Source organism: Amblyomma mixtum, chromosome 3 (assembly GCF_055824585.1).
Source record: "Amblyomma mixtum isolate Tamu chromosome 3, ASM5582458v1, whole genome shotgun sequence".
NCBI lineage: Eukaryota > Metazoa > Arthropoda > Arachnida > Ixodida > Ixodidae > Amblyomma > Amblyomma mixtum.
Genome location: NC_143014.1, coordinates 222,197,700 through 222,219,484, shown reverse-complemented (window position 1 = coordinate 222,219,484; position 21,785 = coordinate 222,197,700). Strand labels below are relative to the sequence as shown.

The window sequence follows — 21,785 nt, the reverse complement described above, 5'->3', positions numbered from 1 at the left end:
AAACATGAGTTATGTCCGATTACAAGAGAGCATTTTTGCTAAAGTACGCAAACCCATTTTTGCTGCTTGAATTAAGAATATAAAACTGTCGATGGCTTCTGTGCATATTGCCGTCCAGGCGAAGTACTTATGTTATCAGTGTCATGGCTGACCTCAGAGCATCGGGAAATTTGTAGCACAACGTTTCATGCGATTTCCGAACAGTGCAAAATTCAGTGCTTTCGCCCGCTCTCAGAAGAGGCAGCCACCACATGAATAATATTAGGCTTTGTGCTAAAAATCAATTATTATTTTCGACTTGCTTCATAAAGTGCGCATTTTGAAGGAGTTTGTAGCCCATTTCATTACAGTTAGCGTAAGCGACCGTGGCGTGGGTGCACGCCGGACGGACTTCGGTGGCTCGATAACGGCTGTCTTCCTCCTCCGGCGCTTCCCCGCTACCGGTGGAGGAAGCCACGAGCGCAGTTATCACCGTCGACCACGGCCAGACGCCCTTGTCTGTAGATGCCACACCACGGGCTCTCTTACCGGCACCGCTAAGCAGCCGGCTTGCGACGTCCGTTTCCCTCTTTTTTCTTTGTTTTTGCTCGAATTTTGTTCTCACTCTAGACGGTACCGTCCGTCAGGACGTCTGTTTCTCCTGGCGAAATCTTCGGTGCCCACCCTTGCGTGTACTTTTCGTTTGCACAATGCTGCAGTGATAGCGATGATGGTGGAAAGAGGGCTTGCAGCCCAGAGCAAAATCAAAAATGCATGCTTCCTAGGAAGAGAAAGGGTACATGTCGGTTCAGTGCTGTCGTGCGCACCTCCTACCTTAGGAGGCGACGCATATAAAATCGGTGGGGGCATGCTCTCCAGTCACCAGTCGTCCTAGACCCGCCAACGCCATGAAGCCCCTGGTAAGCGCATGGTCTTATTTTTTTCGCGGTTGTGTCGAGCAGCTAGTTTTCATTTACCGAACTGAGAATTGCGGCAGAGCGGAGAAGCGCTCAGTCCTGTCCGCCTTCTGTCTTTTCCTAACCGTGTTCGCGCTCCTGAAATCGTATGGATTCCCACCAACTAGCCCGCCAGACTGTGTTATTGTGTTACATTGAAAAGGCATTCATTGCACTCGGCTTCAAACCGGCTCCTAGTAAACTCTCACTAAGCTTGGTTTCTAGCGCTGGTGTAGAGACCAGGTTTGGTACGAGCCAGTCGAAAAGAAAGACCCTGTATAAAGAAAAAAAACAAACTCGGTAAATGGCAAAATTTTTGTGTTGTTTGCTTTATGCTGACTGCACGTTTGAGTGCATGTGAAAAAAGATATCGCTTCCAGAACCTGATTATCGCAACATCGATGGATTGCTAAGGTAACAACAAGAAGAAAAGAATATTTTATCGGTTCCTCAAGGTGTAGCTTCCATCAAACAAAAGATCCCTTTTTTAACAAAAAAATGACCATAGATTGAATTGGGTCTAATTCTAAGCACTTCCATTATGGCTACTTACCGAGATGAACTTTCTTCTTGGCTTTAATCAAATTTTGCACTCATCTGTGGAATCTCAGTGTTCTTTCACCACACTTGGCTAAGCTTTGTTGCTGCTAAGTTCTCTAGTGGGTAAGAAAACACCCTTTATTTATCATGCCAGCTTTGATCCTTTTATTAAATCTTTACTTAACAAACTACTGTGTGAAAGAGACATTAGTAGGATGATATTTAATACGTATACGTACTGCTCCTAGTTACTGTTTGCTCACTGATGCAGGGCTCTCCCTTCTTAATCATCTTAAAATATGTTTATGATCGGAAATGTTGGCCTTCTTAGCAAGGCTGCTTTGGCGGTATAGGCATATTGTGTAAGTGCGAATATTTCGGCATTCCTGAACCTTATGATTCTGACTGCAACACTGGGCATTAGTAAAGCAACAAGAACGCCCCATGTGCACAAAATGCGGCCTAAAAGTTTATTTTTAAGTTAGAAGGTAGAACACATGGAAAAGCAGTTCTGAACCCGATATTTCTCATCAGCGTTCTGTCCTCTAGTAACAGAGCTACTGCCTTTTAAACCTAGATGGAGAAAAACTTGAAACCATGTGCAAACAAAGAACGTTGACAAGGAAACATATAATTATCTCCCCAGTTTAAGCATCACGTAGATTTCTGCTCAATACAGTTAACCAACCAGCCCGACTAAACCTCTCTCTTGAGCTTTGTGCGGTGGAAATTTAAATATTTTCCGTAGGGAACTACTGGGCGGCAAAATAAGAAGGTTAGTCACCGCTTCCTCTCAAAATGGCACTGTTTGCCTCTGTGCAAGCAGCTTCAAACTTGGCGAGGAACTTCAAAATACGTTTAAATTCTTCGCACTGCATGCTCTTTTTTTACGAAGACAAACGGCAGAAAATTATGGCAATACAAAGCGCGCTTCGAGGAGTAATGCACAAAAAACATCCGGTGGTCGCCATTAGGGTTTCTTTTTTTTCACTTTCAGCAATGGCAAAAGGTAAAGACAGGAGTCTGGTTTTAATGCGCAACTTCCTTAGTTTGCGTTGCAGCAGCAAGTCGGGGCTTCCGGCAAACCACTCCTACGGACCGCGTGCTGTAACATGAATCCTTGTTTTCGCATTTCACAGTGTGCTGTTGCCCTGCTCGCGCTCTGCGCCCTCGCCTCTGCCGGCAAGAAGGAGAAGGTAGAAGCCCGTGGGGCACTTCTTGGAGGTGGTGTGGGCGGATGCTGCCCCTGCACCGGTGGAGTCGGCGTTGGACTCGGTGGCGCCGGTCTTGGTGGCGGACTGGGTGGAGGCAGCAGCTACACTAGCGGTAGCTACAGCTCTGGCTCCGGCTACGGCTCTGGTGTTGGTGCCGGCCTTGCCGGTGCTGGTCTCGCCTCTGGTGCCGGTCTTGCCTCTGGTGCCGGTCTTGCCTCTGGTGCCGGTCTTGCCTCTGGTGCCGGTCTTGCCTCTGGAGCTGGCCTTGCCTCTGGAGCCGGTCTTGCCTCTGGTGCCGGTCTTGCCTCTGGAGCCGGTCTTGCCTCCGGTGTCGGAGTCGGTGGAGCTGGTCTCGGAGCTGGTGCTGGCGTCCCTCTGGCTAGCCCCGCAGTCGGCGTTGGCGGAGCTGGTTTGGGCGTTGGCGGAGCCGGTCTTGGCGTTGGTGGAGTTGGCTATGGCACTGGCCTTGGCGGTGGCTTCGGATCTGCCTCGGGCGTCTCTGGCTTCAAGCAGGGCTCAGGATTCAACAGGCAAGCGGGAGCGAACAAGGCTGGCCAGGGAAGCTTCGCCTACAACGTAGGTGGATCAGACAGCAACAAGTACGGCCACAGCTCCTCTTACGGTGACTCCAAGAGCTTCGGCTCGAGCGCAAGCGAGGGCTTCAACCGTGCCTCCGGCCAAGGAAGCCATGGTAGCTCGTTCAACAAGGCCGCCGCGGGATCTGGAGCCCAAAGCTCTAGCTCTGGCACCAAGGTCGTCTCCGGTTAAGCACTTCTCACGACGCCTGTGATTACAGTGTAAGCCATGCTATAACACAAACTGCTTTGCAGATTGGTTCATCTCTGTCCGATCAAAAAGAATGGGGGAGTGTTATGTCCGAATCTAGGGGAAGCTAGAATTACAAGGATGGTTGGTGAATCCATCGTGGCTTTGTTATTTGAGAACGTATTGAATGCGCCAACATTTGTATATTTTGTTGCAGAATTTATTGACAGCTTTCGGCTGTTACTATCCCCAAACGCAAAACTTTTCTTTTTACCACGCCAATTTCTTTGGCCCTCTGATCCTAATGTGTTTTTGTTCTTACAGGCCTACCCCTCAACACTCAGATGGTTGCTGAACTGCTGGACAACAACGGCTTCACGAAATCAAGTTTCCATATAGGAGAAGCGATAGGGTGTACTTCATTGTCATACCTAACGTAGTTTTTTTTTTCATAGAGACTCTCTTTTATGCAATGAAATATTTGTTGCTATAATAAAGTCACATATGTTACAAAAAAAGTAACACGGTTGTCTTTATCATTTTCTAATCATAAGGTTCTCTCATTGGGTTAAAAGCTTTTTCCCTCTCTCCGGAATCATCTCTCTCCGTAGTCTGCGACCATATGAACCCATTCGGCCCACACTACTATGCAGCAAGCTGAATTAGCACAGCTCCCCCGTTTCACATCTTCGTCCCCCTGTCCGCTGCCCGTTTTTGGTCACTGGAATTAAAAGTGAGCTATGGCGCTGCACAGTAAACAACTAAAGTAGCGCTCCCAACCGAAGCATAAAAGACCGACCGCACAGTGGAAAATCTTTCTCGGGGAAGGCTTCTTCCTTGTTCATCTACTATATTCATTGCATATAAGCACAACCATAAATCAAGTCACACTGAGAATGGAAACTCTGAGTTAAAAGTTTAAAAAGCAACGAAGCAGCGAAACAGTTTATTTTTTTGGAGACCATGTCATGTGGCCCGAAATCAAGGTTTCTGTGCGCTTCACACAAAAATCAGAATCATTAATGCCTACAATTGTTTAGCTTCCATGCCGACAGGGAGGAAAAAAGCTATTGTTTTGTAAGCACTGATGAATAAAAAAGTTGTAATGCCACGCATACTACACGAATAATGGGTAAGACGTTTTACCGTTAATCAAACCTTAAAACTTGCATCATAATTATTGACTCGATAAGCTGAATGCCAACGGGCCTAGGGATTATTACTTGCTGAAAAAAAGATTGAGATCTAGTTCGATTTCGATCGTTAACAGTGCGAAGTGACGCTATGTACGGAGTAACGCGAAGTATTGTTAATTATTCAGTTAACCACCAGCTACAGCTTTATAACCGCGAAAAATTTACTTCAGCTGTCTGCTATGGGAGAATGCGACTGCCTGTAACTTTAGACTATTTCCATGAACGTACGCCTGAGGCGTCTACCGAGAAATTCGTTGTGCACTGTGGCGAGCTTCCCGCTAATGCTGTGTGCAAGGTGTAATTATTGCTGAGATAGCACCACCAGCGGGAATTCCTGGTAAAAGATTGCTAAATGGAGACACGGAAGCTGCTCACACTCATACGTGAACCTCTCCTGTGAAAAGGATCTTCCTTTTGGTGGTCTGCATTAATCAAAGTGCAGAATAAAACAAAATTTGTGAAAAAGATATTAGGGAGCATGACACATTGACTATATATGCACAGGGAGCCTAGGCTTGAATCTAATGGGAACGCTCTTCTTTTCTTTCTTCTAAATTAACCTTAGTGCTTAAGTAAAAACTGATATCTGCAAAAGGCCGGTCTTGTTACGGTCTTATACTCGACGAGTTCCGCGCAGGAGCTTTCGCGGAAATTTCGTATTAGTGCCCTATTTCGTATCGAAATAGGGCACTAATAGGACAGTAATGTTTTCAATCATCATGGTCATCTAGGTGCCCTCATCATCTTTTATTTGTGAATTATATATGAGCTTCGTTTGTTGATACTCATTTATGATATGATTTTTTTAGTTGTAGTAATGCCTTTGTCGCACCGTTCTATTGTAATATTCTGCACTGTAGCAAAGCAAACGTTTGTTCCGAAAACAACACATCGTATTAGAAAGGATGCTAGAATATGCAGTGGCATCAACAAAAATTTTATTTATATTACACCCAGCATGCACGCTGCTCTCAAAGCTACAGCTTGGTTTGGTTACTGATTATGTTTCAAAATGCGATCTGACCGGTGCTAATACTATAGCTCATTAAATATTTGTACTTCAGTAGACAAGTCACAGACTAGTGCATTACTTGTAGCTGCTACGCTAAATATCTTCACGCTTTGGCTACCTAATGTTTAACAATTCCTTTTTATGCCATTATTAAAACGCTGTCACCAGATACTCATGATAAATATTGCAAGAATTGAGCTCGCGAAAGACGCGCAAGTGGCGTTCCTTTTCATGCATCTCCGTTGTGCATATGAATGCTTGAGTCCTTCGAAAATATTCGCACATAATTAAAATTATTCTGATCAAAAAGTGAAACACTCAGTACATTGATGGCACTGCTCTTTTATATGCCTGAAAAATCCGTTGCTTGGTTTCAGGAAATCACGGAATGGAAATACGCGTCGTTAAGCAACGTGTAAGCCGGCTGTCCAGCTCATATCTTGTCATGCGTCTTCCATGACGTTTGTCGTGTGTTGTCTCTGGCCGCTTTACCAGAACTCTTGCAATCAGGTGTGAGGGCTCATCTGTGGTATCGGACTCAGACGGTTAGCGATTGTTCAAGGTCGCAAACGACAAACCTACAAGTCAAAGTTGTTTTTCTAGGCACCCGCTTTTCTACTACACGCCTCAGTGGCAGCGGTGACAGCCATGTATTTGATGCGCACGAGGCCCGCTTATTAATGTATCATTAGAGAAAGTTAAATATTGACAAAAAAAAGAGACTTCGCGCATAGTAAATGTTGAATACAGTGAAATGTTGAGGTGATCTAAGTGTTCCTTCATTCATTGCGGCTAAATTTAGCGAATCAGTCATCTTTGCGCAACACGTAAACATAAACGCCACAGAATAAAATGAATACAGCAAACTTTGAAAACGCTCACACGCCAAGGAAAGTGTTGGAATTTTCATTGCGAAGCAAAACACACACATGTGCTGAGGTGACGATGATGTGCATGCATCACTGCCCTATTCTTGTTGGCTTTTGGCTGTAGTATAGCGGCTTCTGGCAAGCATACGTGTATGAACCGTAGAAAATTACGAAGCGTGGGAGTATACACTTACAGCCAATGTCATCACTATGATGAGTGCTTTAATAACCTGGGATTACGAATACTGCAACTGCGATTTTTTTCCCTCGATGGTTTGTTGACGAGCTAAGGTTTCGCTTGAGAACTTTTTCCCCGTTTCTAGTTAGTTCGAGAGTAGCTTGATGAACCCGAAGTTATAGTTCCGTGTGAGATATTAACTAAACCGGCCAATAAATTATAGCCTACGTTACGCACGCTTGTGTACTGCGTTTAAAATATGCTATATATTTATTTGAAACCTTTTCCAAAGCAGAGATTGGTACAATAATTGGCCGATATAGACAGGAGAACTGCGTTAGAGCATGGTATCCCTCATGAACACGAAGCACCTGGTACAGTGTGATTGCTCATGAACTATTCTTTGCCAGTATGCTTTGTTAAATGGACAAGATTCTGCTTTAAGCGTTTTTAACTGCATCTTGATAAACGCCCATGATGAAGCCGCTCGTCGACACAATGCGATTCCTTGGAGCAAAAGTTCGTAAATCTAGAACAATGCAGACCACTGAGAACTCTAGACTTTCACTAGCGGCGCGGCGTAACTGAATCTCAGTCTATGAAGGCGAATTCACAAAGCACTAAAGTATTACGCTATCAAGAGTAAGAGTTAGCGAATGAGTAACGGAATGCATGACGTAACAGTTCTTCTTAAAGCCCGATTTCAACGTGTTGTCCGCGAGATCTTAATTCGAAGCACGTTAGCAGCGGCGCTTCGGAAATGACTTCCTTTCACACCTGGCTTCCCATTTTCTGCGCACGCAACTCTCTGCTGAAATAAAAAAAAAAAGAAATAAAGTCAACACTCGGATATACGCTGATTCTACTTTGTCGGGCCTAAAGCGTATGAGACAATGTAGGAAAAGGCGAAATGCCTCATTAAGAATTGCTCGGGACAGGTCGTTAATTTCGGGCAACGACAACGTGACACGCATGCCTACAAGGCTAGTGTGGCGTCACCCAGCATGCATTAACGCATCTGTACACAAACTGGTCGCAAAATCCGTGAGCATAATCGCCTGCGCACGGACGCAAGAAGCACTGGCATGTGGGCAAGTGTGCGGCCAGCGCTGGCGGCGGCACGCTTGGCACATGTTCATTGCGCAATAACCTCTACAGGTGTGTGTGCGGCGCCTTCGTGGGGGATGTCCAGGAGGGCCTGTTGATTGAGAAAGATGGCTAGGAAACCTCTGACCGGAGAGAGTAAACCGGTGTCTCGTCGAAGGCGATTGCCGGCGCCGCTTCATTGTCAAGCACGAGGAACTAGACGCGTAGCTGCAGAAATGCCTTCCGAGAAGGAAGCGCGCGTTGGCCTGGCCAACACCTACGGGTCCTTGAGACCAGAGAGGAGACGCGTGAATATAAAACAGCGCGCACCTTGGCAGCTCCTGTGTCCAGTCCGCAAAAAGCATCGGCGCCATGAGGACCCTTGTAAGCATACTGGCTCCACTCAACGTTTTTCGCGTGCTTTTTTTGGTCGCGGGAACCCATGTGTGAAGCGCTTCTTGTTTGCCTTGAGCACTTTACCCCCTTTGCCTGCATTTCTTTTGTTTCGAACATTTTGAACTTCCGCAGGGGTGTAAATTTAATATCCTGTCATGCGTTTCTAGAGCAATGAACTACAATGATTGCAAAGAAGCCTGCTCTTCGCAGAGCCGGCTTTTGGGCATCATGTGGTTTCTCTACCAGCAGCATGACCTTTTCGTTGTCCCTTGTGTTTTTAGCGCTAGTTACCAGGTTGTAGCCAGTGAATCTACAAGTAGCTTGACTAAGCTTTCGTCCGATTGTTAATATATTTTAGAAGAAGAAGGTACAAATCTTCAGCATCAGCTGAGGGGTATTTTCTGGGAGGAATCGGTGCAGCGTCTAGAGGAGCGATAGCCACTGCTCTTTCACTTCGAAGTATCGCTTTATTAATGGTACTTAAATTGCGAATGCATACTATAGTAATATGCGTGACTAAAACCAAACAGAAGGGCATAATGCCTGTCCTTGCTACAAGCTGAACTGGGGATCACATTTGATTTCTACGCGCCTTAATTGGTGCTGCTTTGGTTTTGCAGCTTGTTCTATCGAGTATTCTTGCCCTGTGCCTCGGTGTGCTGGCGGAAGACAAGCCAGCTGATGAGAAAGCAGCTGAGGCAACGACAGTGCCAACAGCTGCAGCGGCTGGAGCCGATGAAAAGAAGGAAGGCGATGAGAAGATAGAAGGCCGCGGACTCTTTCTGAGTGGCGGAGGCCTCGGAGGCTGCCCTCCTTGCCCTTGCGGCTACGGACCGGGTGTCGGTGGCGGAATCGGTGGAGCTGGCTACGGCTCGGGGTTCAGCGGTAGCTACGGCACCGGCGGTGGCTACGGAGGCGGCTATGGCGGAGGCTACCGCGGTGGCTACGGTGGTGGCTACGGTGGGGGCTACGGCGGAGGAGTCCGTCCCGGAGTGGGTCTCGGAGGAGCCAGCTACGTCGCTGGTGGTGGAGTTGGTCCCGGCCTTGGAGGGGGTGTTGGTCCTGGAATTGGTGGTGTTGGCCCTGGAATCGGTGGCGTTGGCCCCGGCGTCGGCAAGGGCGTAGTCGGAGGACCTGTAGGACCTATCGGAGGTGGAGGCGTGGGTGTCGGTCCTGGTATTGGCAAGGGTGTCGTCGGTGGACCCATCGTGCCTGGTGGAGGCGCCGTCGGTGTCGGACCTGGAGTTGGCGGCGTCGGACCCGGAGTTGGCGTTGTACCAGGTGCTGGCGTGGGACCAGGATTTGGAGGAGGCTATGGAGGAGGCTTCGGAGGAGCAGCTGCCAGTTCTGGCTATGAGAGCGGTGGTGCTTTCGCTAACAAGGCCGCTGGACAGCAAGCAGGCCAGGGAAGCTTCGACTACAACGTAGGTGGCTCGGACAAAAAAGTTTACGGGCACAGCACTTCGTACGGAGACTCCAAGAGCTTCGGCCAGAGCGAAAGTGAAGGCTTCAACCGAGCCCAGGGTCAGGGAAGCCATGGTAGCACCTTCAGCAAGGAGGCTGCTGGGTCAGGAGGTGAAACCCACAGCTCTGGGAAGGAGGTCGTCGTCGGCTGAAAGATTCCGTGGATGGCTGTAAGTACTTCGTAGCAAACCATGCATTTTTTCACTTCACTCGCGCAGAGCTGCTTGCCTATGTTTATGGTTAAATGCAAATGGTCTACAGCATGCGCGAAGAAGTTTGAAAATCTTAAGAACTGAATATTGTGACAGAAAAACCATAGATATATTCATCGAGTTGCAAAACAATACCTTCTCCAGAAATTTGCAATGTCGCATAAACTATTGCGTTTTGGTTTTGTGCGAGAAATGCAGTTTGAAACGAATTTAATTTCGAAATGTTGAAGGTGGTCCTGAAAAAAAATAAACTGGTCTCTTCAAATCTCTAGTATAGAGGATCCAGTGGTAAGAGTACTTCGAGTTTTCAGCTCAAGAAATACGAAACATCCGAAAATAGTGGCGCTTCATTACAGATTATAAATTAACAGCCGTCTGTAATGATTACAGACGGCTGTTGTATGATGAATATATCTGCGACCAACAATTACCACATAAAATCACACGTACACACGAAGCACAACCGTCTACGATTTAAGCTTGACGGTGAAAAAAACTTTCATCATTATGTTTTTTGTTTTCAGGTTTGTGTGCTGGTCGCCAACGCAGCTTCTCGGTTACCTGACAAACCACGCGGCGTCATCTAGCCTGTGCCATAAACTTCGAAGCTGCTAGCAGTTGGAAATGAAAATCTTCCACATTGAAAAAATCGAACTGCATTGCCCCCCAGAAAGCGGCCGTATTATTTTTAAGAATTTCAAGCATTTTTATTTTAGGACATATTCGTCCGTTTGAAGAGAGCAACACTGTGACCACATTTTCACCTCAATAAAGATATGCTCACCCATTTTTATATTGTGCCGAATACGTTTACTTCTGATCAGTGCATTGTAGTAACCAACAAGGCGCACAGTGGGCGTCTTTAAAGGGAAAGTAACGGGAAGTTTACAAAGGTGCTAATGACCTCTTCGCCTTTGCTATAAATGACATTTTTTGCTATTTTATTATACTTACAGCGAGAACTTTCAAGGGTCATGAATATAGCACGTCATTTTACAAGCCATCGACTAAATATGAAAGGATCAAGGCTGCAAGTCAGAGTGACTGTCGCCATCCGTGCTATGAACAGGCGTTATATTAGCTTAGCGAAACACCTGCGCAGTAGGCAGAAGGCTTACTGAGATTTAGACAGAAGTCTGTTTTGGAATTACGACAATAGACGATATACAGGAACAGTTCTGTTGTGTGGACTGACCTTGTGGCATAGTAGTTGCAGCAAAAGTTCGAGGGTTTGTTTTTTGCCTGTAATGTAAACTCACTCTGACAAATTAAAATGAACAAAATGAAGTAAATGCTACATGAGAAAGAAAGTGACTTTCCTTCCGTATTAAAGATACATATTAAAATAGAAAGCATCCACTGCATCTTGCAAGGGAAGCAAATTAGCACAAATACATGTATATTCGAAAGACCGCACTCAAATTTATGCAAAAAAACCACGTTAAAAAACTGTAGATCAGCCTCTCTGACTGGTTATATGCGTGATAGTGTGAAAAAAAAAATGGTTTGTATTGTGCACACTTGCACCGCACGCATTATAGGAGTGTTGCGCTTATGAGCATGAAAACTTGTGTTTGTTGCTAATCAGTCAGACAACATGCAAGTCCTACCTGGGCAGCTCTCCAAACTCCCTCAAATTGCACTCGCAGCCTAGCAGAATGAACTGCAATCGGTTTCTCTTTCCGCGCATAAAAGCTCTTTCTTGGCAACCCTACACTAAAAGGATCTGAAATTTTATTCTCATAGGAGGCACCGAGTGGTTGACGTATATTTTAAATATCCAACGAACTGTGAGTGATCATGTTAACGCTCGATTACAATTAAAAAAAACAATTTGAAAAGACCCTTAAGCTCCATCAAACGGTGTGATGCGATAGTGCAATGAGGTAATTCCCATATATTCAAAAGGTCATTTTCCACTTTGCATTCATAGATCCCTGGGAGTCCTCATACCCCTTTTGGCACAGTGGTGCAGGCGATACGCCACTTGCCTTCGATGGCAGGTGCTCCCACCCAGTGGTGGGCCTTGTGAGGTCAACGTTGCTGTTCCCTAGAGACCAAACATTAATATGACTGCCATCTGCCATTGGGGCAGTTTGCTCACTGTCCGGTGGCGAGGTTGTGATGACGCTGCAAGCTCACGTGTCCTAAGCGGTCCTCCTGCCTCCTAGGTTGCTCTCTGGGCCCCACCTGCAAGAGACATGCTCGTGATTTTTCGCACGCAGCGGTGACGCTGATGGCAACAGCGCCGACAACGGATTTTCCGGACAACGGGACATTTAAACTTACGTCATTAAGAATAAATGTCGTTCGATTGCCCATAAGCAGCCGTCGCGTTGTACTCCATCGTAGCCTCCAGAACAACGAGGTTCTCAGGAATACGACGGAGCGGTAGGTGTAAGATAATGCTCACATGAACGCATGAACGTCGTTTTATTCACTTCTATAGTGCTCGCACCACACAAATGCTGCAGTGTCTTGAAAAGGCGTCGTGGGTGGCGGTAAACTGCACGCGCCAAAGGGCGAGGCGTTTGCGCAAGTCGTCTGGCAGAGTACTGCTCCACGACCGTTTTACTGCAGCGATTGTGCGGATATATCCAAAACTGCCTTGCGCGTTATTCCGAGGGGAATGTAACTCGTACATATTGACTGAAAGTTCATGGAATGCGACGATTCCGCTTCATGCCTTTCCACTAGTGTTCAGCGAAACATTTCAGCGGAAGACAGCAGTGGCTGTAGAAAATGGAAAACTTCCAAGCGCTCATCTTCAGTATGAGAAAATACTGCGAAAAGGTTCAAATTATTGTCGGAAGAATAAACCAGCGGGAAGGACGCAGACACAGCAGATACACACAGGACGATGCTGGGCTGTGTCTGCGCCCTTTACTTGGTTTTTATTCTTCCAAATGCGCACCAACTCACCCAGCTCTCCACTCTATTAAAATCACCCTTTACTGCAAGGAGCAAAACACTAAAAACTATAAGATCAGTTCTGTATCTACTATTGTAAGTGTGAAGAAAGTGCATAAGAGTTCGATAAAACAGAGAATATGGTTTCTGCGCTTGATGAACTATTTTTGGAACTACAGATCTTGATTTCTGACAATGGTTATTTGTCACGCAATGAGTAAATAGGGATAAACTCTGCACAAAATAAAACCTTCTGGCTTAAATCCAAAAACTAATGTCAGACGACACACAATGAAATGAATTTTCTTTCTTTTGTTTTTCTTTTTCTACACTTCGTTTTTTTTTCTGATCACAGACTTCAAGAATTTCCGCATCCTTCATCTCGAGTACGCCGGTTGCAGGTTAAACGCCACGCAAAATGAAAGTTACAGAAGAATGAACCAAAGCACAGCCAATGCTTACGTGGCGCGTAAATATTCAGAGCGGAGTGCTTACTTTTTATAGCGGACGCATGGCTATCTTGTCGTAAGAATCACAAACCTTTGATGTGGCTTTCGGTATTCAGAGCCTTGTGAAGCCTGTTCCTAAAATATCTAGTCACAAAGGATGTCGTGAGGTTAAGCATACTTTCTTAGCACTGCTTCGCCAGGCAAATTCTTCAGTTGGGCGTAGGTGGCATGATCGTCACCTGGGGCCACTCTGACTTTTGTCACTGTTTGCAGCAGATAAGGCAGAGAATGAACAAACTAACACAACAAATGAGAGTTACTGCCTCAGACACTCTGTCTCGCTGCAGAAATACCCCAACTGAAAGAACAGAACATAAGTTATATGATTAAGTATTCGGACCTCACATAAATTACTGTGGTCTTATTTGAAGCTCCGCAACAAAACGAAATATTGATAAAACCAGTGTGCTTTAAAAAAAAAAGGTTTTGCGTTATCAGGAGAATGTTAACATACTGACAACCACAAAGAACCTATTCCCGAAATACGCGATTTTTAGATTCATGGACAGTTATGGGCATCAGTTGTTAAACAGGCTGTGTTTCTCCTCCGAAAAATATGCAAATTTTCTTAGAATTTTCTTGATCGCAGCAGCGAACAACAAATTTATGCATTGGAAGCCTTCCATATTGGTTAGTTCCCTTTTTCCGCGCCGAATACAAGTTTCAGTCTGTAATACATAACCTACCATCACTTCTAAACAAATACTCAAAAAGGCTTTTTAATCGATTAATTAATTAGAAAATTTTTTAACCTCAGCTGAAACAATACGCGTCACCTTATGCTGAAAACTCTTATTCTTTTGTGATTATTAATTATGATTTTTTAAATGAGTTCAGTTATCCTGTATTGCGTGCTTCCGTATTATAATAATTTCGTTTTGATTATATCTCTCTGCCTGATGCTTGATCTCTGTACTTATTCTTTCAACCTTGATGAGTGTGCAGTTGTTATTGGTTAATAACCTTCGTTGACTGGTGCTTTGTACTATGGCCCCTGGGCCTATTCAAGTTGCTGAGCGCAGCTTTTATCCCAGAGGACCATTCACAGTGTCTGTCACTCATCTGAAAAAAAAACAACAAAAAACAAATTGAATTGAAAGCTCGGAAAGGTTGTGAATGTTTTTTAAATAGTGGATAAATTAGTGTGAGGGTGGTTCTTTCGGTGGCAGTCTCTCTAACAGACAGTTTATAAATATCTATTGAGAAAATTTAGCTATGTGAAGCGAAGAGTGTTCCTTTTATGTAAAGTTTTGGCTTGGTTTATAGAGTTTAACGTCACAAAGCGACTCACTCAGGCTATGAAGGGATGCCGCACTGGAGGGCTCTGGAAATTTCTACTACCTGGGGTTCTCTAACATGACTGACATCACACAATACCTGGGCCTCTAGCATTTGGCCTCCATCGAAATGTGAGCACCGATGCCGGGATCGAACACGCGTCCTTCTTGTCATCAGACGGGCACCGTAACCACTGAGCCTCCGCGGCGGCTTTTATGTAAAGCGATGGCTTATTTGGTACATTGCTTGTAATATAAAATAGGCGTATAGTTTGGTTGACGCTAAGCTGTGCCAAATTTGACGCAATGTATGACTGTGACTTCCAAAAAACTTTCACATTGACTTCCAAGACGTAAATGCAGTAACAGTTAAGGCGGAAGCCATATTTCATGTAACAGTAGCTTGGTTTGGGCTAGTTGGTAACAGTTCTTCGAAAACATAGCGCAAAAAGGACACGGACGACACAGAAGTGGACAGGACAGGCACTAACTTGCAACTTTGTGAATGTTTGCAACTTGCAACTTTGTGCAAAGTTGCAAGTTAGCGCCTGTCCTGTCCACTTCTGTGTCGTCCGTGTCCTTTTTGCGCTGTTTTCGAAGAGCCATATTTCAACGGCGTATTTCAACGACGACGTGGAAGCGTTAACTACGAATGGCGCCTAAAGCAGCCTAAAAGATTTACTACAGCGCTTTTTTTACAACGTAAAGAATAGGGTTTCGTGTCTCGATAGTGTGTTCATACCTTATCAAACTTTTGTTGCGGCTGCCCACGCCACAGGCAATTAAAAGAATACAAATGTATTCTTGTAACTGCGTTTCTACACATTAGTTCTCGTTATCACTCCGAGCATGGTATCGCTTTTACCAGCCATATTCGCTCCTCTTTAAACGCCGCGTGACTACTGCACTGAAGGCATATCAACGTAAGAGACACTATGCCGAATTTCTTTTACATTACAATAGAGGCGACGTCCCTAGGATGTCCCCTTCAACGTGTTCGGTTGCGCGTACTGTATACATCGCATTACGTACATCACCTTCCATTTTGTTTTTCTACCCGCAGCAAGGGCAAGAAATATAGTTAGAAATTTATAAAGAAAACCATGTAATAGAGGGAAATGCGCACGCGAGTTTGCAATGGAAATTAAATTCTAGATAATTCTGTCCAATATTTACAAACGTCGAGACATTACGCTCTCTTTAATTACATTTTTTGCCGCAATAGGGAGGAAAAAATTGTATACAGTTATACTTCCAAGTGTTTTCAAACCAACTACAACCATGTTCGAGTAAGTATCATGCGAACAAAGGAAGCACGTTTTACTTTTTCGTCGCTCTGTTCTTTCTACGTTCAACTTCAGCCTCAGTTATTCGACTCACTTAGGATCGGACATTAAATAAAAACCTCCCACTTTATGCCCCTCCGCTTCGAGATAACTCATAAATACTTTAGGACTCGGATAGATAATTCATTCTCATTGACCTTGTGAAATGGTGGATTTTCCACATTAGGGATGTTGCAATCAGAAACGGAATCTAAAAAATTTCCCGTCCCTAGCAGCCGACTCATGATTAGTCCTTAATCCCACCTGTCGAGTTTCTTCTTGCCGCGAATGGTCAACAACCAGTCCTTTGTAAAATATGATCCTTGCATGAAAGCTGCATAGTTTTTCGCTCGCAGACCATTTGTGAGTAATAAAATGCGTAATAAAATTTTCAGACCATTTAGATTAAGTGAAACTATTCTTTTTGAAATTGTTCTGTCTTTCAAAGTTGAAATTGTTATTTTAATTGTTTTAAACGAATTTTTAGTATTCTTTTATACTTTGCTCCTTGGCTGTTTCAGTATGAGCTGGCTTTACAAAGACGACTTTCGCATTCGGTAGGGACGTGCTTGAACTTTCAACTAACGACCAGGATCTGAGCGAACGTTACGAAATGGTTGGGATTTCTGCGCAGGCGAAACACAAATAAAACCAAGAAAGGATGTCTCAAATGTAATCTGCTATGCAAGAGTGAATAAGAGGTAGCTGTAAAAAGCTATAATGAAAGAGCACAATTCAAGTTTTCTTTTTATGGCAGGGCTGGAGGTACTCTCGTCGCACTTTCGATAAACGTGGGCAGGCGCGTGAATATAAAGCACTGCGTTCGGCGTATCCTTGGCACACTGCTACAGTCAAGGAACGAACCACACTGCGCACCATGAGAGCTATCGTAAGTGAATACTTGATCAGAACTCGGCCGACTATGTTGCTTGTGCTTTGCACCGCTGTTGAGTCGAGTGAGTTGAAGGCAGAGATTTTTGTAAACGAGTAAATATTCAAGCTGACTTTAGAGGATTGATATGTGAATGTTGGGGATTTGCTTATATCTTAGTTCAGGTTTTTTACTGTACAAGAAATCTTCGCTTATGCTGTAACAATTTTTGGCAGATAATATTGGTTACTGGTTACTGAGAGAGCTTGTTGAAAAGCATAGCCGGCATTTATGGATAAGTTATTCTTTTTTGCTCTGTTGTTCCGATCTCTAAAGATTTTTATAGCGTGAAAGCCATTTAACAGCCACTGTGGAGTGTTTCAGCTGTTGGGGTGAAAGCTCAAGTAATGCATGTGTGCTCTATTTTGTTCTCAACTGCCGTTTATCAATGAGTGGTGACTTCGCGCATGAAACGGCTTTCATACCTAGAGGTTACTTTTACCCTCCGTGTCTCTTAGATTGAAACACTTCTGCATTTCGCCTGAAAAATAATCACTTCATTGCATGAACTGATGAGGTCGTTGACACTTTGTGGGAAAGAAGTTATCATTATGACCTCCTGTCCATAACGACATATGGCTGTAATGACATTATGACCATGTACCTTTATGCCTGGAAGCTATTTGCTAGAACTCTCTAGTGAGCGGTCCGATAAACCTATAAGGATTAACTCTCAGTGGGCTGCAAACGCACCGCTACTCTTGTTCGTTACTTTTTCGAGTCCCGTCACGAAATTTTCTTGCGGGCTTGCCTTTGTCGAAGCCGTTTACTTTTTCTGTCATTTATAACAGCAAGTGTGGTTTAGGTACCATTTAGTACTGCAAAGTAGCGAAGCTCTCCGCCTGAATGCGACGTAAGCAGCAGCATCTTTTCATTTACCGCAGTTCTGCTTCATTGCTGCCGCCTTCCTCGTGGTATCTGCCTTTGGTGCGGAGACGAAGAAGAAAAATGACAAGAAAGATGACGGGAAGATTGAAGGCCGCGGTCTGTTTCATCATGGCGCCGGCGGCGTTGGCTTCCCAGGGGGTTGCCCGCCGTGTCCGTGTGCCTACGGCGGAGTCGGTGGAGTAGGAGGTGGCTATGGAGGAGCTGGTGGAATAGGAGGTGGTTTTGGTGGAGCTCGTGGAGTAGGAGGTGGCTTTGGTGGAGCTGGTGGAGTAGGAGGTGGCTTTGGTGGAGCTGGTGGAGTAGGAGGTGGTTACGCTGCCGGACAAGGCGGTGCCGGCTACGTGGCCGGCGGCCACGGCGTAGGCGGAGGCTTCGGAGCTGGCGGAGCTGGCATTGGCGGAGGACCAGGCGTTGTTGGTGGCGGTCCGATTGTCGCCGGTCCAGGGATCGTCGGCGGAGCGGCGGGCTACTCTGGATTCAAGGGTGGCGCTGGATTCGCTAACAAGGCCGCTGGACAACAGGCTGGTCAGGGTAGCTTCGCTTACAACGTAGGTGGATCGGATAAGATGGAATACGGCCACAGCAGCTCGTACGGAGATTCCAAGAGTTTCGGCATGAGCTCGAGCGAAGGCTTCAACATGGCCCAGGGACAAGGAAGCTCTGGTAGCGCTTTCAACAAGCAGGCTGCCGGAGCGGGAGGCATCGCACACAGTGCTGGTGCTAAGGTTGTTGGCTAGACGAACGACCTGTGCTTCTTGAGTAAAGGTTAGTGTTCTTTCAGTGTATTTTTTTTAAAATGTAATAGACATATGAAGAAATCATTATACAGCCTTTTTTTGCGTAAATGTGTGGGATCGTATTCTCTTTTTTTTGTTGTTTATCAAGCTTCCGGCACAGCTGGCACTAATTCCGCTGACATTGCTTAAGATTAGAAAACTATACGTATGCAATGCCAAAGCTAGAGGCCTGCGATAGTAGTTCCTGAATGCATGCGGCGAGCTTATAGTCGGGTGCCATTGTAGGGTTGGCGTGCGCGCTCAGTTAATCCCTTCTTACGATTCTTTTATGAGTGGCCGGCAGGCTTTCAGAAGACTTAAGAGCGCCACTATCAACCTGTATTCGGGCATTAATTTGTAAACATTACTACCGGGATGCTAGTATGCTTATTTTCAATTTTTTTGTTTGTTTGTTTAGACGCTGGCGTGAATTTTTCTTGTGCGTTGTAGAGCACTTATACGCCACTACAGCCTAATTAATTCCACCCTCAGAGGAGTGGCTAATCAATTGCTCTGCATGGTCACTTTAACTAGCGCAGCGACACGTGATGTGTATTGTGCCTTTGGTTGATAGTCCGAAGGCTTTTACGGATTTCGAGGGCAATCAGTACGGCCGTATTTCCTTTTTTTTGCACATTTCTGTTATTCTTTTCGTCACCTAATGTCAGCTCAAACACATATCTAACATTCTGGAAGAAAAATTCTAAAAATTGAAAGATTGTAAGACACCGTTATGAAAATATTGAAGGTAATAGTATGGTCCATTATTCTGATATGGAGAAAATTTTTCTTTGGAAATGTTTCCATCGATCGAATCGAACAGTTAAGAATGCCATAGAGAACCAATGGGGAATGCTTTCAACGATAGCAAAAACGTTAATAAATGAAATACAAGCATGCCGTCTGGTGATCTGCGGATATATTAATTGTTATAGTGAAATATTACAATACATGAAAAAGATGCATTCATAAACGGTTTCGCGCTCAAAAATGCTTTTGTACAGAATTGATGGATGTGATTTTTTTTATGTGAAGAGGGCTCCCTTGCGTCCCGGTTCTTAAATAGCTTCGTTATAAAATTTACACTGAAGTAGTATTTTGGTGTTACAAATGGCGCGCGCTGGCCTTCAACAACGTGGTAAATACCACCATCTTTTTTTTAAAACATTTATCGTTAGAAAACCTCCTTAATTGATTTTTATCGAATCGAATAATATTGGATTTGATATTCTGGACTTCAAGTTTTCGAAGCAAGTACATGATACATGGAATCTCTTTTAGTTTATCTTTAAAAGCTTGAGTTAATACCCCAAGCGGTACTGCAGACTGTACATTTGGCCATATTCGAAAATTCAATTTCGCGGTATAAAGCACTGTTTAAGCTCCATTTTTGTTCCAAGCATCAATGAGCGTGAATTGACGATGAAAGCTTAAGCTTAATGCTGCGTATTGAAATTAATATGGAGATTAAGAAAAAGCTTGTTCCACAGAAGACTGTTCATCAGCTCTGAGCACGTCGGGCAATCATAATAACCATCTTTTTTTACTTATTGAATTAGAACAACGAGGGAATCGATCGCTCAAATTTTGCCTGTCCTCCTAGGCAATAATCGATTTCGCAATTTTCTGTCATTTTAATCCTTTGGTTTCATTGATTTGAACGCAGGTATCAAGTTGCCGGCCCTTTCGATGGCGTCCCATGACCGAGTAACCAGCCTTTGGGCACGTCGCAAACGCAACGGCAGTGGCGTTTGGTGACATTGTATAGTACATATTCACAGTTTTAAGTTTAAGGCATTGAGAACATGCACATCCATTCCATACACCTGCCACAAAGATGCATGAATTCAACGAAATAAAACGTGTTTTCCAAACGTTTTCTCTATAATTGTGTCAAGGCATGCGCTTAAAATTTGCAAAAAATTCTGCACGTAGTCACAGAAGCCATAAAAAGGAAACTTCGCGCTGCCATCACAGTGAACATGAAAAGATAAGTCAAAGATTTTGGGACTACATATATTCCAACATTGTAAGAGAAACTATTGTTCAGTTCGATGTTCGCGTTCATACAACTAGTGGAAAAACGAACTACAAAAGCCAAGCAACTTTCATCTTCAGGACCCTCCGAAGACGGCAGGTTGTTGAGCAAGTTTGCGACGACTTATGTGAGACTCCGGTGCAGGGTTCAGAAGTTTTTAATGTAAGAAAACGCAAAAGCAAGACACCAAAAGAGGTAAGACAGAAACAGCAAGAGAGGTAGGACACACCACTCAGAGACGAGAACGGATGGGTCAATTATCATCCCATCATAAGTGGCAATTGCTGGCACTTATGCATGTCGACCCCTACTGCCACAGAAATAAATTCTGTTATTAGCTGTCGTTCATGCCTCCCTCAGCGCCCTCGCAGGAACTGCAATCGCCAAATCGCTCTTCAACGCTGAGCTGCGATGTTTCTCATATTGGCCTCATTGTACAGAATATCACGGGAAAATGTATTAGGTTTTTAGTGCGTTAGCACTTAGGCCCGTACTTAGTGGTTTCGCCACTGTCTGTCTAGCTCCATCTGCTCGCTAAGTGGCAGGTGGCCCACCTAGGTAACCTGCCCTTGTGACGCCATCTCAACCTGCCCTACGGATTGAGAGCAAACTGCACACCTTGGAAAGTAGCCGAACAGAAGTGGCAGAGAAGTTGCTCGGGAAGAGCAACCTGGATCTCATAAGCACCCTCAGTGATTTATGAACGGAAAGTAGAGAATGACTAATTCCGCATAGTATATGGGCAGCAACTCATTAACGCTGTCGAGCCATAACCTTAAAGGTGCAGTGAAGAGGAATCTGAACTCGTCTTTTTGCCGCGGGAACTCAATCTACACGTTCCGAGCATTCTTAGAAACTCCGATTTATTGCCCTGTGTGGCCGATTTCCCTAATTAAATCGAATTAACGTCCGGCTCTTCCTTTTTTTTTTGCATTCTCCCCCGTACGGTGGGCGGAGTCGACCAACGCGTGGAGTGCCTTTCACCCAGTCCCGTGGCGGTTTGCCGCTCTGCCATCGGCGGATTAATACGTAGTTGTCCGTAGAAGCAAATAGTCCGCGCGCATTTTTATTTCTGCGGGCTTATTTTGAGGCTATATTATCTGTGAATGAAACTATTTATTCACAGAAACCTAAAAAACAAAATAAAGTGAAAGCAAAGCCTCCACGGAGCTGGATGAAAGGCACTACACGCGTTGGTCGACTCCGCCCACCGTACGGGGAAGAATTCGAAAAAAAAAGGCGGGAGCCTGATGTTAATTCGATT

The 21,785-nt window shown here is 44.8% G+C and overlaps 3 protein-coding genes across 3 annotated transcripts; all 3 read left to right on the top strand.

The window, feature by feature from the left end:
* Positions 1 to 761: 761 nt before the first annotated feature.
* LOC149353797 (uncharacterized) lies at positions 762 to 3,976 on the top strand. Its single transcript, XM_089582829.1, has 3 exons — positions 762 to 899; positions 2,615 to 3,486; positions 3,779 to 3,976. The coding sequence occupies exons 1-2, from the start codon at positions 888 to 890 to the stop codon at positions 3,455 to 3,457; spliced, it is 855 nt and encodes a 284-aa protein (XP_089438955.1). The 5' UTR covers positions 762 to 887; the 3' UTR covers positions 3,458 to 3,486; positions 3,779 to 3,976.
* A 4,045-nt stretch (positions 3,977 to 8,021) lies between these two features.
* Positions 8,022 to 10,658, top strand: LOC149353796 (uncharacterized). The gene is made up of 3 exons (XM_089582828.1): positions 8,022 to 8,179; positions 8,812 to 9,825; positions 10,392 to 10,658. The coding sequence occupies exons 1-2, from the start codon at positions 8,168 to 8,170 to the stop codon at positions 9,805 to 9,807; spliced, it is 1,008 nt and encodes a 335-aa protein (XP_089438954.1). The 5' UTR covers positions 8,022 to 8,167; the 3' UTR covers positions 9,808 to 9,825; positions 10,392 to 10,658.
* Positions 10,659 to 16,684: 6,026 nt separating this feature from the next.
* LOC149353795 (uncharacterized) lies at positions 16,685 to 20,357 on the top strand. Its single transcript, XM_089577415.1, has 3 exons — positions 16,685 to 16,777; positions 17,704 to 18,472; positions 20,150 to 20,357. Exons 1-2 carry the CDS (start codon positions 16,766 to 16,768, stop codon positions 18,442 to 18,444), a joined length of 753 nt encoding a protein of 250 aa, XP_089433541.1. The 5' UTR covers positions 16,685 to 16,765; the 3' UTR covers positions 18,445 to 18,472; positions 20,150 to 20,357.
* The last annotated feature ends 1,428 nt before the right edge of the window (positions 20,358 to 21,785 follow it).